Raw genomic sequence first — 17,262 nt, forward strand, 5'->3', positions numbered from 1 at the left:
AATTAAAATTCTTCATTTACGTCAATTTTATTTCATACAAAACAAGTTGAACTACATTGTGGATATATTACAACTAATTTAGGCTAATACCAATTTTGTTGGTATGGTAATTAGTAGGAGCTGGGTTGGAAATTACACTCCAAACACACTGCAGTGTTTGGAAATATTTCTAGTCTAAGCGCGTTTCATGCTCTGAATTAACGAATTAATGACAACCGAAATGATAGAGAAGTTTTTACGAAGTCGCAAATTCCAAAAAAATTCATGTACTAAACTTGGTCAAGAATGATCAATAATCAGATAACTCATTCAGTTTCTTGATGCTTGGTTGGGTGGTGTAGATTCCAAAACGAACATACTGAAGAATTTTGATTGCAACCCATCACATCTTCGTTAGATATGTAATTTTTGATCCGGGAGTTAATCTGTAAATTAGCAATTTCCAAACTACACAATTCCAGAATAATCCGTTAGGTTTCGCTGGAACATCATCTGCATATATGAATAATATGCAGGATTGAAATATTCTCCACAGTTCGAAAATATCATTTATTTTTGCCAATTAGCCTGCGGAGAAAGTTGCATAAACAGAGTATAATTTCCGAACTCGGTAGCTACAGTAAGAATATTGTAGAAGTGGCTCGGTTATAATTCTCATAACCATTAAATTCGTACAAACAAATTTATATTAAATCCAATAAGGGCTTGTAACATTAATCTCTTCGTTGCCTTTCCTTCTCCCTAGCAAGCTCAGTTGCGTAATCATAAGGTGAACTCCGCCTGAAATATAAGATCGACTTAATTGTAAGGATTAGAAGACATGCTGCATATGCAATTCAATTTCAATAAAACTTTATTTTTCAAGTGAGCGGTTTGATTCGGAATTAAAATGTACAGGTATTACCTATCCCTGTGCCTGTGACGGTCACGACTTCTTTCTCTGTGATGTCGATCCCTGCTGCGACTCCTTTGGTCCTTCTGTTTTCTGAAAGATCGCTCCCTGCTGGTAGAACGTCTACTGTGCCTTTCTCGTTCCCTATCTCTCTCTCGCTCTCTCGGTCGCTCCCGCTCCCGCTCTCTCTCCCTTTCTTTATCTCGATACCTATCTTTACGGTCTTCTCGGCGTTCCTCATTAGACCTGAAACAATAATTCCATCAAGGAAGTAGCCATAGGTGAATTTGTGTGCAAAATAACTAAGCATACAGTTCTCAAGTGATGCAACTTCCATATTCAGCATTAGAAAAAGTATCTTAATGATGAATCCACAGTTAGGTCTGAATTAAAAGTTAGGAAAAAGAGAAAACGGTTGAATTGTTTTTTTTCTGTTTTCCTTTGGTGGCAACGATTCATCTTTTAAGATGCTTTAGAGTATGACCAAAACAGGTAAATGACAGAGTTGTACAAGTTCTTGTTTGTAAAGATAGATACCGATGCATCTGTATAATTCCTGTATCATATCATATAACATCATCTACCTGTAGCATCCCTCTAATCTCAAATGCAGTGTAAGATATGAAAAGAATATTCAACTGGACTACATTTAAAGGACGCATTTAATGGAACTAAAATAAAACATGGGTAATAGCTGATGAAAGGAAAGCTTATTTTTCTCAACAAAAATTTAAAGTAATTATAATACTTAATAACGTGATTGTAGTCATACCACGTAGACGCACCTGGCTCGCCAGTGGCTCGCTCTTTCAGCCTCTCCCCACTGTGCCTCATTATCTGGTATGTGTCTAGGTTGTTGATTTCGTACCATTGTACATCCACCTCTGTTGTCTTTCCTATTACTATTATTACTATTGTACTTTCCATGATTATTCAGTGTTATGGGTGGCTTAGCGTTACGCGTGTTCACAGTTTGTTGCGGAAACCTTTCCCCTAACTTTTGTTCCAAGTCTTTTTGTATTGGCACAGGTATCCGTGGGAAAAGCGTTGAGAACCATTCAAGCTTGGTTAAAAACTGTTTCAATATATCACCCATCTTCATCACTTGACCACCTCCTGCTTTGACGTCAATTTCCTCGGCATCTTCCAGGTATTCATCATACCAACTGAACAGATCAGCTGGTGGTTGGGTGTATCTGAACGTGTCATTACCAGTAAACTTGATCAGTAACTTTGAAAATTGTTCATTAGCAAACACGAAATATTGCAAAACTGATCGTTTCTTCTTCATACCTGATATACATGAAACCAAGGGCACGAATGTACGGGGAGTCTGGATGATTGATGAGCCCGTTCAATTGTTTCCTCGTTAATCGTAGCGTGAATAGTTTGTACAGAAGACAGTAAGCTGTCGATACTATACCTCCTGCTCCAACGCCTCTAACCTGCATAAACCGCTAAATTTGCACACCCTTAAGTCAGTTTGTAACATTTGGTTAATCTAAAGTAAGTGAATAGTTTGTAGGGAAGACAGTAAGCTGTCGATACTGTCCCTCCTGCTGCAACGCCTGTGACCTGTATAAGCTGTTAAACTTGTTCAACCTTAAGTAAGTTTATGAAATTTGGCTGTACAAAAATAAAGTAATCGAAATGCAAACATCGTTTTAATTGGCCCTAAAAACATACTCACGCCTCCACACATGCCGGTCTGGCCTGCTGTCTTTCGACTTCCTTTTTCCCATGGTTCCAGATGCATTACTTTGTAATAAATTTCGTCGATAACTTCATGATAGGTTTTCAGCTCGTACAAATTTACTTTGAAGTAATGCGACGACTGTATGTTTGTCAATATCAAAGGATTCAAGTTCATAGATCTTTCGTTGCCCCATAGTGGCAAAACGTTGGACTTTTTCTCTTTTGGATTTCCTTTTCGATCTTCTTCACATCCACTCGAATTGTTCCATGGAGATCCTAAAATGATCAGGAAGAGCACGATTTCTAATTTTTACTCAGCAATTGCGTGGTAATGGAGGTGTAATATGGAGATGAGTTTTGATAGAGGTTAAGAAGCAAACCATATCGGTACAGCTTGTCTATTTTGAATAACTGAACTGAGAATGTTAGAGCAAAATTGATAAACCAATTCTTGTAATACTGTAGTAAGCGAAAGGAAAAGAACCAAACTACTTACCATCATTCCCCTCTGCTTCTTGAGTTTGCATGTTACTCTGCAGATACCGCAGAAGGTTTGTAGTTTATGAAAGAATACTATTTCTACGGCTTAAAAGAATCAACCGTCAACTTTACCGACGTTAATTCAGTCTGCTTACAAATTACAACCACAATGTTTACGAACTGCAACTCAAACTATTTTACCTCATTCTTTCTAATCACGCATTTGCGGAAACGAGAACAACGTCAACGCCTTCGAGCATAGATAAAACAGATGCGGTTCAGATAGCTGTGTTGTGTAAAAATGATGTAAGCACTCTGGGTGAAAGTGAATTCGTTTAGGCTTAGAGCATATATTACCGGAGGTAGTCTCGCGTGTACAGAAAGTGCAGCGGAGGACTGACAATGAGATAGAGCAGTGTGCCACGTATACATATAACCTGTCTTTCTCGCTCTACAAGGTGGCTTGCAATCAAAAGCAGAGTGAGAGAAACGGAGTATCCAGGGTAACCCGGGGATATATATCTCGCGCTCTCTCTCTTCTCTCTCTCTTTCACTACGGTAAGTGGTCGGAGAACCAAACTTCGCCTGACGTCGCATGTTACGGCAAACCTCTAAGCATTAGATCGCGTTGTACGTAGTTTACGTTATATTTTCACTCGGCCGTTGAGACTATAGAGATATATGAAAGAGAGTGTAAACCGCACGATGTGAGTGTCCCGTGAATGGATTTGAATCGGTTCTCTGAAAGGCAGAAGATAATAATATTCTCTCGCCCTCTCTGTCACTCTACTCATGGAGTAGGGGCCACGAGAGGGAAAGAACAGTCAGACAGGCGCGTGCAGCTACCCCCACTCTACGGGAAAAGCAACAGAGAGAGCGGGAGAATTATTATGTTCTGTCCTTCAGAGAACTGACTTAAGTCTCAACTAAACGCCGTGCGGGATCAGTCGTTTCCGAGCAATCGGACCGAAATCGCGTATTCTGAGTATCGGTTCAACATTCAGACCGCGTTCTTCAGGTTGTGTCTCGTTGTTCGATCAGTGTATTTCCATCATACTCATCTGTGAATAGTACACGAGGAGCAGCGTGTAGCCTAACGAAAAACCGAGTTACTGAAATAAAAACATCCTGCGAACGTTGACGGTGAACTTCGTGTCCCGAGTTTTCATTCTTTCATGTAACTTCAGATTTCAGTGATGTCTATTTTTGTGTCTGTGCGCCGAGTGTCAATTTTACTAGTTTTTTGGCTGATATTCGGCAAATGCGCAGTTGTATTGTTAGTAAGTTTATTCATTCGATTCAATCAGATAGCTACAGCACAAAAAGTGAGCGTAGAATCGAGTGTTATTGCGGTGCGGATTTTTGGATTATAAGAGATTATTGAAGATCTGAATAATGTGAAAGTGCATCGCGTCACCAATAAACCTGAGATGCTACAAGAAATGCTACATGTAAAAGTTTGGAGCAGCCCAGAGCCCAGGTAACAATACTTAATGAATTATTAATTGATAATTCAAGATAGCGCATTTAAAGTCTAACTTTTGTTCTCGCATAATAAATGCATTGCATAAATATGAACCTGGGCAATAGTAATAACCAATTTGAAAACTGAAAAGCCAATTTGCTAAATTAATCCAAGTGTTCTCTTTTATTTTTCACAGATTTAAGCAGAGACTTCCAAGTAACTTTTCTATTTCTCGGCAATGTTGGTGAGTTTGCACGTCTTGGGTTATGGGTATTTCCCTGGGATTCCTGTGTCACGTGGCGTGGCGGTAACAAATGTTGAACGAATCTTTGATTTCTTAGCTGCATGGATAGGCTCATTCACGATCACAACGTGCTTGACTTTCAGTCGAATAATTTTTTTTCGCAATTCAATTTATCGTAGCTTACTTACAGTAGATATTTTGCACGTTGCTAAAAGTGGAATGAGCATCGCAACAGGTAACCATCGCTTACTCGGCACTCGCGAGATCGAATTGTGTTTCGCAACTGATGTAATAATCTACGTTAGAATTTACCGATGATGCCGTTTAAGTGGTGGGTTCACCTGAGGTTTGAACGTATTCAATTATTCACAATACTGTTAATTCGATAAAATTCCAAAGCCTGGCATAACGTAACGTAATCAAATTGCATCTTATATTATATATCATTTTCAATCTTTTAACAGCCAACAAGTAATGATCAACTGCAGGTTTAGCTCACTTAGAAAAACGCTAATTGGCATACAGAATGTTTTTAATCAATTTTAAAAAATGCCAATGTACCGATAGTCTGCCAACATTTACTAAAATACTACATACAATACTAGAGTTGGCGGGATACAACCGCGATACTGTATTCTGAGTGGACAGACTATGATACAAAAACATTTTACTTCCAACAGGTAACCAACGAAAATGTAAGTCAGTGACCACGGCGCAAATGATGAAGAATGATGTGTGTTGGAAAAAATGGACAATCGTTTAGATCGAATATAGGTAACCGGATAGGTAGGTGGATGTTTTGAGATCCGTCATGGGGTTTATACATGTGTGCGTGAGTCTCTCTTTTCCGTTGGGTCGTTCCGTTGGGAAACAGGCAAGGGTAGGAAGGTCGCGATGTACCGTGGTGTTACTAACTTTTGTAATCCACAGTGTCAAACGATCACAGACATTTTTTTCCCAAACGACTCCATATTCGAGTCTCTCAACCGTTTATAAGCATTTGAATATTAATGTGATTAAATTTACCATTTCTTGTCACTCTGCAACCATTTTTCAATCGTTATTCAATTCAATTATTCAGTCCCTACTGATCATTATTCCATTGAATTGATCTCTGTGATCGTCTGAATGGGCAAAACGCATCTCTGGACCATCTATCGCGTTCCGTGGTACGCTAGATGGGGAGAGATGTTGAGCCCGAAGACTTCGCGTCGAAGAGGACCGCCGGCCGTCACGCCACACAATAATGCATGCCCTTCAACCTCCCTCCCGATTTCGATTCGATTTTTAATCTGAGAACAACAAACCGCATGGCAATGTATCTAATTCAAAAAGATGCAGATGCGGATTGGGTTTCTACAGAATTTGTGGAACAAGTCCTAGATAATACAAATTTTTTGACAGTTTAATCAGTCGCGCCTTTTTGCGCGTACAGTAATCACGAGAATTGGACGCAGCCTTTTGCGCGTAAATTAATAACGCGCATCAGACACGTTTTTTTAAGCTTCGATTTTGCAAACCGTATATAAAAGAGTTACGCATTTTCGATGTGCTGATCTTTCAGCTCTTCGGTTAATTTTTTTACAAATAATGAAAGTTTTCAAGTTCCACGGCGCCTTTTGCGCGGAGACTTTTCAGATATGAGAGAAAGCGCGTCATTTGAAACCCGGCGCTCAACGCGCAGGTACGAAAATCTCGGTAGTGTATTGTGACAGTGAAAAATTTTGGCGTAAGTATTTATGAAATATATCTTAAATCTACAAAAACACTCGTTCAACTGATCGTATTATTTTCTGTTTCAGGACAACGAAACCAATTTTTTAACAAATGCATTGAGAACCATGGAATGTTCAGTCGGAAAAGATATTCACTTTAATAACTCAAAGCTGAAAGAGTTATTGATTCAAAAAATCTAGAATGTTTTCCATTCATCAATACAATCAATAATCGCAGCAACGAATATTAAAGCGAATATCATGTTGAACTCTACCCATTTTTGTTAGTGTATGGACTTACGAGATTGTGCTAACCATACCTTTGTCTGTTTCAGCTACACAAACTTTTTATCTGTTTCTGCTAATCAAACCTTTTGTCTGTTTCAACCAACCGAACCTTTTGTCCATTATAGCTAATCAAACTTTTTGTCCATTTTAGCTAACCAAACCCTTTGACTGTTTCAGCTAATCAAACCTCTTTCGTGTTTTAGCTAATCAAATCTTCTGTCTGTTTCAACTAATTGATTTGTCTCTTTTACCGTTCATTATATTCTTTACTTATCTAAGCTAAGTATATTTTTGTCTGTATCGACATATGTCACTAATTATATTTTCAGATAATAGTTTTTGTTGATCCGATCGAGTTAGATTAGCATTGTTGAATTTGGCCCAAAGGGATTTGCGTACTTGAAAAGTGCACGGCGTCCATACGGTATTACCATGTGTGAATATTTCAGTCTGTTCCCGTTCGTCATTCCGTAGGCATAATAATATTCGACTCTGCACTATCTGGGCACGCACGATGAGCGATAGTAACATGAGTTTTCGTCGTTTTTATGTCCCGACCGCTTATCGAATTGAGTTGCGCCTCCAATATAAGACATTTTCGACTACGAAAAGTCCTATAAGGCTATATATCTTCAGTCAACGGTAGGGGCATTTATATGTAAGCTTCAGTGCCTCTTATAGGAGCGCTCAGTCTATCTTTATAAGTCTATGGGTAGGGGTAGCTACCTGCAGTAGTAAATGTTCCAAGGTAAGTCCACTTGCAATTTGGTAATTATCCGGGAATCTACCAATCGGATTCTAGATTACGGTGGAAATAAGCGTTAGGTAATATTCCATCAGAAGGTCACTGTACGTTACCTATTATTATTATTATTGTTATACATTAATAAACTAAGTCACCATCTATACAGCAAAACTTCTCTAATCGACATCTCTTTATAACAGACAAGTTAGAAATTCCTGGCAAGAATTTATAATGAAAAAAATACTTCCTAATGACCGACACTTGCCTATATAGCGGACAAGACTTCCGGTCCTGACGTTGTCCGCTATTAAGAAGTTTCACTGTAGTAGGTACTGACCGCACTGACTGATTCAGCTGCTTTTCCAATTATCGAATGTATGGAACGCAGTCTATAGCTGATTTCTCACTCACAGCAAACAGCTGGATGCATAGCAGCAGCGAAAATAGTCTGATCGGTCGATGATTCTGGTGTTTTCATCAGTATCTTATGTATTGTATATACATACATATATGAAAATTGCTGTTCAAAGTAGAAATGAACCTACCTTCTACAGCAGTTGGTTTTGCTGCACATAACAGAAGCCTTCCCGTCGCGTACGTAGCAAGCAGCCAATGAGAGCATTTTGTTGTTGCTACATGCAGCTGTTTGCTACACGTGAAAATTGCATCTTAAAGGCTAGGTTTTGGCCGTGTTCGAAGTAACTGACAGTACTGTCAGCAATCTTTCATCTCTTTTGCGCTTCCAAGTTCGTGAATAGCTCTGACTCTGTCCTAGAGTATTTTCAGTGCTGTCAGTCAATTTACGAACACGGCCTTTTACATACAGCATACAGCTGAATGCAGTCTGCTGTGATTGGTTAATTCACCAAAGTCACCATTTGGTGATTATGCATAACCATTTGGTGACGTCTCATACTTGGTGATTTTGCGAATTGACCAATCAGAGCATGCTGCATCCAGTTGTTTACTGCACGTGAAAATCCAGTTGAATTGGGTAAAATCCTTAAATAATAGATATGGCTCACATGGCACTGGTCACATGGCCGAAGGCCGAAACCCGTATGCTTCATCTTTTAAACGGGTTCTTAGGATAATGTCGTAAACAATTTAAAAGCCGAAGAAAGAACAAGAAGGAAACAAGACAGAAACAATGCGGATTTGAATCTCTTTGAATGGGTTGCAATACATTAGTTAATACTTCTATATTAAAAGAATGGCGGCACCTAAGTGCCGCCGAAAACCTTGTAGATATTATGGGTTTGTTAAGTTGAACTCTTGAATGATGAAGCCAATGCGCCTTTTTAGATCAAGGTAAAGTTGTGGTCAATTATTATAAGGTAATACTATTACTTTGCATTCTGTAGAAATGTCTTTATTTGATTTTGATTACCATGAAACTTTTTGAGGTTATAATCTACAACAAATCCCTATAGCTTTGAAATATTTTATTTTACCTACAGATGATTGGTCGACGCTGTGCTCTCATTGCTCTCGGTGGGCTTTTGGTGCTTGTTTTGACAGTAAACATATACTTTGTACGAATGATAATTGAAGACTCTCCACATAAGCGTAACACTAAATATCCAGAAAATTCTGACATCAACAAATTACAAGAACAGGGCGCTGTTGTTACAAAGAAAAAAATTAACAAGGGTTCGAATGTACGTACCTCGTCGATTAATGCAGAAAAGAGAATCAAACTAGAAATGAGAACGCTGCCGTCCAAGTACTTCAAGCCAAATGCCAACCATACTTTACTTTTGGATCGATTATTAGCAGAGCTGAAGATAGTGCCAAACGTACAGGAGGACATTTGGGTTATACCTCAACGCAATGTTAGTATTTTGCTTGCGAGCTGCTATGTGTGTATTTAATTATTCAGATTGTACAGCTGACGTTTAAATATCATGAAACTCTTCTGGTACACAAGTGAATAATTGAATGTCTAAAATCTTTTGATGCAAGCAATAGCTGGCTAAAGATATACATAAAATATTCTTTCGCCGACCATTGCATATAACTTATAATTTTGTAGTGGCCAGACGCCGATCACCTAATTCCACCTACAGCCCCTGAACTTGGGACCATTTTACATGCTCTAAGAACATCCAAAATCACAAAGGCAGAAAATGCATTACTGGGAACTCAACTAAAACTGATGCTTACTCTAAATCATGGTGTCAAAGCATTGTTCAAGCCAATGTGGTATAATAGAGATACTCTGATCAAAGGGCCAGTATATCACGGAAAGGATAGGCACAACGCGGAAGTTGTTGCTTTTCACTTGTCTTCTCTATTGTCTTTCAGACGGGTGCCTATTTGTGTCATACGAAAATGTAAGTGAATTTTATTTCCTGCACTTTTCAAAAGATTGAAAGGTGCAGTTGCATCTTTGTTATTCTATTTATCCAGTGAAACTTAGTGAGGAGATCAGAAAACAGGCATCAACCGAGTTACTCAATACCATGTACCAGGAAGGGAACAATATTTGTTTCTATGGAATATGTCATTACTGCTCACCTGAAGATCCGATCTGTGGCATAGATGATTTGTTAGAAGGTGTGCTGATTCTATGGTTGCCAAATGACTTCCAACTCTCCAAACATCGGAATCCTTGGCAACGAACTTACAAAAAAAATAAGGCTGCTGCATGGGAGATGGATGACAACTATTGTGATAAGGTTAGTTATTCTCTGGGAGTGTTGTTTGTGTTTCACTATTTCTTTCGAAAAGCATCTGTGGAAGATTTTGTGTCATCAACAAATCTTTTCAATTTCCGTGTTCAGGTCAAGGGGACAAAAACCTATTCAGTTAAAACTTCTAGCAGACTGCTAGATTTAGTGGATACGGCAATTTTTGATTTTCTCATGGATAATGGCGATCGTCACCACTATGAGCTTGTTGAAGCTAACATTCATAATCCGGCAGTTCTGCTTATTGATAATGGAAAAAGTTTGGGGGATCCAGATGTCGATCATTTTGATATATTGGCACCTCTGTATCAGTGCTGCCTGTAAGTAATCTGCATAATAATTCCATACCTTTCATCAAGTTCTACCAATATTGAGGATTAAAATTCAATTATTGGCATTACAGTATTCATAATACAACGTGGAATCGACTAAAACTACTGAGTGGTGGTGCTTTGAGTAAATCCTTGAGACAACTTTTGGAGCATGAAGCAAGATTAGCTAGTGTTTCTCTTCTGATCACAGATGCTCACTTGAATGCTATGGATAGAAGACTCTTAGCCGTATTTGCAACAGTGGAACATTGTCTGAAGCAAAACAAGTATCCGTCAAGTGTAATCTTGGACCACAGGTAGTTTGACAATTAGTTCAAAGACAAGAAAATCTAACTTGAAACGAAAACTTCCAAACATAATGGAAAAAAATGTCGTAGAATAGCTTTTACAATCGAATTCGACATTTTTAGCGAATTATACACAGTTTTCGATTACGAATTCGAAGGATATTTTACTGTGAGTGTTTTTATTGTCAAAATACAGTCTTAGAATGCTTAGTATGCTACATCCTACGAACATGTGGTATATACTTGTAAGTTTATGAATAAACATCGTGTTTTCTGAATAACTCGCACATGTCTAATTGAAATTAAGTAAGATACACGGTATTCGAGATTGTTTGAATATCATCTAGGAATCGGAAATAAGAATTTTCGTACACTGTAACGTACGGAATGCTTCCGCATTATGCTTATGGTTTATTGCTAATGGAATCGAATGAGCTTCGACCTTGAACGTTGCCACAGTTAGCTGACGGTTATCATAACGCTTTCTTTCCAAATGACAATTGTGATTGGTCGAGAAGCTGCAACCAGGACTGTTTCAAAAGACATAATCGAACGTTTCGTCCATTTGGTCGTACGGGCCAGACTTAACGTAACTTAACGGCACCTTGCTACTCAATGACGCTAGTCAGGCATAGTTATGGCTGCGCCCTGTAATTCCAGAAGTTGGTGACTTATTATTGCCGTTTGACAGATGCTACCACTTAATAATTCATTTTAATAAAAGGCGAGAAAATTGTTTACCCTGTGTGACGATTTGAAAAAAATAAAAGGAAAATGGGAACTCGACAAGACGATGAGTTTGAAGAATTACAATCCACAACGTACACATTTCCTTCCGATGTTCAAACCGTTATCGAACAGGTTAGGTTTTAGGTTAAATTTTCATGACAACGAATGGCACTGGTGCCGAACACGTGAATAATATGCTTTATTCTCTGAGATTGATTTTTCTCTTTCTTTCCGACTCCACTTATGCAACTGTCAACAATCAATGTCATGAAAATGAATACAATACGTGCCGAAGTGAGCTGGAGTTATCTTCACTTATAAATTGTCTTTCAGGTTTTACCAAGTACCGATCCCTTAGATCAACCAAACTTCAATGCTGTGGATTACATAAATTCCTTGTTTCCCACCGAACAATCATTATCCAACATAGACGATGTGATAAGTAAAATGGAATATAAAATTTGCTCCATCGATCAGGAAATCCGATCAGTTGTCAGAGGGCAAACTAATGTCGGGCAGGATGGCCGTGTTGCATTGGAAGATGCTCATAAAGTAATCAGACAGTTATTCATTCATATTAAGGACATAAAGGATAAGGCAGAGCAATCTGAAGAAACTGTTAAGGAAATTACTCGAGATATAAAACAACTGGACTTTGCTAAACGGAATTTAACATCATCTATCACTGCTTTGAATCATTTACACATGTTGGTCGGAGGTGTAGATAGTTTGAAGTATGTAGAATTTTATTTTCATACACATGATTTGTCCCAGGTCCTAAGACTATATTAGAATGAAATGTACGATATTTTTAGAGCTCTAACACAGAAAAAACAATATGGGGAAATAGTGATGCCTCTTCAAGCGATTATGGAAGTTATGCAACATTTTAGTAATTACATGGATATTCCTCAAATTAAACAGCTTTCTGATCAGGTAAGAATCAATTTTTGCATCAACCATGTTTATTGGTTCCAATATTTTACTCTTTTTAGACCGTTAATTCATAGTTGATTAGTAAAGATTATATTTTGGTTATAATTTAGATCAGAATTAATTGATATAATTTACTTTACAAATGTAGGTGAAACAAATTCAAGTCGAATTGGCTGAACAAATAACTGCTGATTTTCGAGAAGCATTTTCTGGCCAGAATCCCAAACACTTTGCTCAATTAAGCGAAGGTTGTCTTGTTATGTCAGTCTTAGATCCTAGAGTAAAGTAAGCCAAATTTTATTGATTATTATTCAGTTGTTTTTATCACTTCCATGATAATGGAATCATTATTCTGGAAGTCATTAGGAGTTTGGTATTAATTATGTTAAATTTGCTAAGGAAAGATCTGCTGAGCTGGTTTATTGCCATGCAATTACAAGAGTACTCTCACTTGTTCGATGAGAATCAAGATTCAGCTTGGTTGGATAAAATTGACAGACGATATGCTTGGATTAAAAAACACTTATTAGAATTTGAGAGCAAGTTTGGTTCAATATTTCCCCAAAACTGGGAAGTCTCTGAAAGGATCGCTGTGCAGTTCTGTCATATGACACGAGAAGACTTGAGCAAACTTATGGAGCGAAGGCGACACGAAATTGATGTTAAACTTCTTCTTTACGCGATACAGAGGACTACAAGTTTTGAGAATTTATTAGCCAAAAGGTTTGCCGGACTTACGCTAGAAAATTCTGATGCACTTTTTGAAAAAAAACCTAGGAATCCTTTCGAAGAAAATGAAGAGGTTAAAAACCCCTTCGAGGAAGGGTATACCGAGCAAGGGGAGCCAGAAAAGTCTAACACATCTCTCTTCACTCGTTTAATTGGAAAGTGTTTTGAACCATACCTAAATATTTATATAGAGAGTCTGGATAGAAATTTGGCAGACTTGATGGACAAATTTTTAAATGATTGTAAACTGCAACCTCCTGGAGCAAAAGAGCTTGATGGTGTTGAGGGGCCGAGTAGTGTCTTATCTTCATGTGCAGATCTTTTTGTGTTTTACAAAAAATGCATGATACAATGTACGCAACTTAGTACAGGCTTTATCATGCTTAATCTGACTTCCACTTTCCAAAAGTATCTTCGAGAATATGCATTGAAACTGTTGCAGAATAATTTACCAAAGTGAGTGACAAAAATGATCTTTGAGAAACTTGAAAATTTAGAAGGATATCAACTAATTGTAATGTGTATTTGTTGAAAGTTTTTCTAAACAGAAAATCCGCGGAAAAACATTTGTTTTTAAGCATGCTTTCTTTCTATTAAGAAATGGCATGTATGTCTTTTATAGAATTGGCGGTGGCGCTAGTATTGGGACCAGTATGAGTAACATAACACGTGATCTTCGAGACCTGTCAACGGCCGGTCTTATACAGAATTTTCAAAGCTTTCTCAAAGAAGGTGAATCTACTAGATTTAATAAGGAGGAACAATCTCGGATTTGCTGGTAAAGTTAAAATCTTTATTATCAATTAACAGTATCTGCATATTTGTTGCTTTTGTAAGTTCAAGCACAAGTGCTTGTTCAAATAAATATAGCACATCTATCCCATCAGTATCCTGACAACAGCGGAATATTGTCTTGAGACAACCCAACAACTAGAAGAAAAGCTAAGAGAAAAGACAGACGCACAGTTTTCCGAGAAGATTAATTTATCACAGGAACAAGATATATTTCACAGGTATATTTACGTTTAATGCAAAAATTCATAATACCTCTATTACTTTTGACCATTTGACATACAACAAAATTGGTACTTCTGTTTTCAAGTGTTATATCCAACTGTATTCAGCTGTTAGTACAAGATCTGGAGTCTGCTTGTGAATCCGCATTGACTGCAATGAGCAAGGTGAATATTTTCAAAGCTACATTTGCGGATGTAACTTCATCACATGTTATTTTATAACAATTTTGAACAGTTCCTGATCGTAATAGATTTCTGATACTGGTATTAGTACAATAAGACGGAATAATTATTTTTGTTACAGGTACAATGGATACACATTGAAAGTGTGGGAGACCAAAGTGCATATGTCAGTACCATCATTTCACATCTTAGGCAGAATATTCCTTCTATTCGAGAAAGATTATCATCTTGTAGAAAATATTTTACACAACTTTGTGTTAAATTCGCAAGGTGACCTATTCATTATGTTCTTCTCTATCTCTCTTTTTTTTTAAGTTGCGTTATTCAACGTGATTATATCTTTCCAGTTCATTCATTCCAAAAGTAGTGCAGCAGCTGTATAAATGTAAGCCTTTGAACACAGTTGGGGCAGAACAGTTGTTACTAGATGTTCACATGCTCAAGACAGCACTACTCGATTTACCATCAACTGGGTGTCAAATACAAAGAAAAGCACCCGCAACATATACAAAGGTATGTGAATTCAACATTACTAGAGCTGTGATTTTTCGTATTTTTTCATGAATATTTGAGAGGTTCGTGATTTTTTTAAGTAATCTTTGTACACCTCATTTGATGAGAAAAATTTATTTCTGCAGCCATTTCATAAAAACGAATTCAACAATCTTGACAGCAGAATTACTCATTCGCTGACATTTTTAATTTTATTGGTTGCAGGTAGTTGTCAAGGGTATGACCAAAGCTGAGATGATATTGAAGGTGGTAATGTCTCCTGCAGAATCTCCGAGTGCTTTTGCGGACCAGTGCAGGAAACTGCTTCCTGATTTACCAACCGCAGAATTTCAGAAAATACTTGATATGAAGGTAATTGATTCAATAGTTTTTGGGACCCGCAGCGTTTTGGAACAGGGTCGGCGATTTATAGAAATTACAGTAACTAATCGTTTCTTTCTCAGGGATTACGACGAACAGAACAAATGCAATTAGTGGACCAATTTAGGCAGAGTGGAAGCAGCTTGTTGTTAGGAGATACCACGATCATTGCTCAAGATAGTCCAGAGCATGAGGCTGGACGTATTAAAAGGTTAGAAAAATTGATAAAGAAAAGGATGTGAATGATTGGACTTTTTGTTCGTCATTTAAAAATAGTTTTTTACACCGGGTGAGAGGCTGGAAAATGTAAGTATTTAAATGTACACGTCTAATCAAATTGTGATAAGACATTTTTATACAAAAAAAAAGTTGAAGGTCTTCGAAAGAATTTTTTTTTTGCGTTTTTAATCATATTTTTATCTATGCATTATGTGTCACTTGAATTTTTTTCTGTTAATAAATACGATACATAACAAACGTAGTCGAAACGCTCTTTCATAGTGTATTTAAAACAATTTTCTGGATAACATATATGAAAGATGTCAGTTTTGAGAAAATCGAATTTTCAGTTTTTGTAGCTAAGTGGATCAATTTTTAGTGAATTTCTCGTTTTTAAACCTTGTACATTAGACTGGGCCAAAAAAATTGACTATTTTTTTTTTTGAAAAATATATTGAGAATATCATTCAGTGTGGCAAAAAAAAAATTTCATGAAATTTTAAGCCCTTAATATTAACTTTAAGAGGTCTTTCAAGTTTTTCTTCAATTTTAATTGAGAATAACTTTTGAAAAATTAAATTAAGGCAAAAATATTAAGAGATCTTTTTGTAGAACATTAAATTTCCTTTAAGAATCTGTCATGATCTTTTTTATACATTCATTGATTCGTTAGTCACGAAATTCCAAATTAAAAAAGTCAAATCGAGAAATTATATCAATTTATCAAGCTTAATTACTCGGAAACGGCTTGTCTGACAAAAATCTATAATCAGACCTTTTTTGTAGGGAATTTAATTTTATAAAGGGATAAGTGAACATAAATTTTTTCACTTCAATATTTCGACAGTTCTGACGTAAAACATTAAATTATTACTAAAAATCAAAAATAGCGATGATAGACCTCTTAAAGTTAATATTAAGGGCTTAAAATTTCATGAAATTTTTTTTTGCCATACTGCATGATATTCTCAATATATTTTTCAAAAAAAAAAATGGTCAATTTTTTTGGCCCAGTCTATTGTACATAATGTCAAAACGCTTGTCCAATTTTTCAAGAAATTTTTGATTGGAATTGATGAACATATTCCGAACAATAGCAATCTTCCCAACGTCTCAAATATGGCACGCGAGGCATTAATGGGTTAACAAAAGGCTTTCAATCATTGTAATTGAGAACCTTAAGAACTGACTACTTTGGTTATGACACCTGGTGGCTAAAAAACAAACCCAGTTTTAGTGTGCACCTGAATAAACTATTAAAGCGTGAATTTCATTTAAATAGAATAAAATGGCAAATGAAAATTTTCAAACATACTATGGCAATTAAACAAATGAGCATTGATTGTAAATAAACTAATGATTTTTTCGTTGCACACAATAGTCAGCCATGTTTTTGTAGCTCCAGATACATGTCAGTTCCCAATACCGATAGAAAACTGAAACGCTAATGAAAACAAAGCATTTGGTGTGCTGGATACACAGGGAGAGAATTCCGGGTAACAAGATTACAATATTTACTTCGGTTGCTGAACACGTCACTATAAATTATATTATATTCATAAGACCTGTACTGTACAATTATGTATAAATATCGCATGTACTGATACAGCTGAGCGTATATAGTAGCATAGACAAACTACAAAGTAAACTACATGCGTATAATAAAGAATATTACTATCATTTAGAATTCTTACATTAATTTGCACCTCTTATAACTTAAGTATATCTATTTTAATCACTG

At 36.8% G+C, this 17,262-nt stretch overlaps 3 protein-coding genes across 7 annotated transcripts; 2 read left to right on the plus strand and 1 right to left on the minus strand.

Annotated features, from left to right (window-relative positions):
* Positions 1-6: 6 nt before the first annotated feature.
* On the minus strand, positions 7-3,437 carry LOC124211103 (pre-mRNA-splicing factor 38B). 2 transcript variants are annotated; one of them, XM_046609826.2, is made up of 6 exons: positions 3,084-3,433; positions 2,583-2,863; positions 2,186-2,337; positions 1,678-2,088; positions 905-1,138; positions 7-780 (listed from the first exon to the last, which is right to left on the minus strand). In XM_046609826.2, the coding sequence occupies exons 1-6, from the start codon at positions 3,112-3,114 to the stop codon at positions 714-716; spliced, it is 1,176 nt and encodes a 391-aa protein (XP_046465782.1). In that variant the 5' UTR covers positions 3,115-3,433; the 3' UTR covers positions 7-713. The 2 variants fall into 2 exon arrangements, with proteins under 2 accessions (XP_046465782.1, XP_046465783.1); XM_046609827.2 differs by lacking the exon at positions 7-780 and having other exon boundaries at positions 998-1,138; positions 1,665-2,088; positions 3,084-3,437.
* Positions 3,438-8,529: 5,092 nt separating this feature from the next.
* On the plus strand, positions 8,530-11,117 carry LOC124211501 (glycosaminoglycan xylosylkinase). 2 transcript variants are annotated; one of them, XM_046610612.2, is made up of 6 exons: positions 8,530-8,861; positions 8,985-9,359; positions 9,560-9,860; positions 9,937-10,205; positions 10,311-10,537; positions 10,621-11,117. In XM_046610612.2, the coding sequence occupies exons 2-6, from the start codon at positions 8,985-8,987 to the stop codon at positions 10,847-10,849; spliced, it is 1,401 nt and encodes a 466-aa protein (XP_046466568.1). In that variant the 5' UTR covers positions 8,530-8,861; the 3' UTR covers positions 10,850-11,117. The 2 variants fall into 2 exon arrangements, with proteins under 2 accessions (XP_046466568.1, XP_046466567.1); XM_046610611.2 differs by having other exon boundaries at positions 8,530-8,835.
* A 130-nt stretch (positions 11,118-11,247) lies between these two features.
* Vps53 (vacuolar protein sorting 53) lies at positions 11,248-17,208 on the plus strand. Of its 3 annotated transcripts, none has more exons than XR_006881462.2 (13): positions 11,248-11,697; positions 11,899-12,299; positions 12,381-12,501; positions 12,650-12,786; positions 12,901-13,686; positions 13,853-14,008; positions 14,118-14,243; positions 14,333-14,411; positions 14,551-14,699; positions 14,777-14,942; positions 15,147-15,293; positions 15,386-15,608; positions 16,921-17,208. XR_006881462.2 is itself a non-coding variant. In XM_046610607.2 (13 exons), exons 1-13 carry the CDS (start codon positions 11,611-11,613, stop codon positions 16,967-16,969), a joined length of 2,532 nt encoding a protein of 843 aa, XP_046466563.1. In that variant the 5' UTR covers positions 11,248-11,610; the 3' UTR covers positions 16,970-17,208. The 3 variants fall into 3 exon arrangements, 2 of the variants coding, with proteins under 2 accessions (XP_046466563.1, XP_046466566.1); XM_046610607.2 differs by having other exon boundaries at positions 15,386-15,513; XM_046610610.2 differs by lacking the exon at positions 11,248-11,697 and having other exon boundaries at positions 11,980-12,117; positions 15,386-15,513.
* Positions 17,209-17,262: the final 54 nt, after the last annotated feature.

Source organism: Neodiprion pinetum, chromosome 2 (assembly GCF_021155775.2).
Source record: "Neodiprion pinetum isolate iyNeoPine1 chromosome 2, iyNeoPine1.2, whole genome shotgun sequence".
Lineage (NCBI taxonomy): Eukaryota > Metazoa > Arthropoda > Insecta > Hymenoptera > Diprionidae > Neodiprion > Neodiprion pinetum.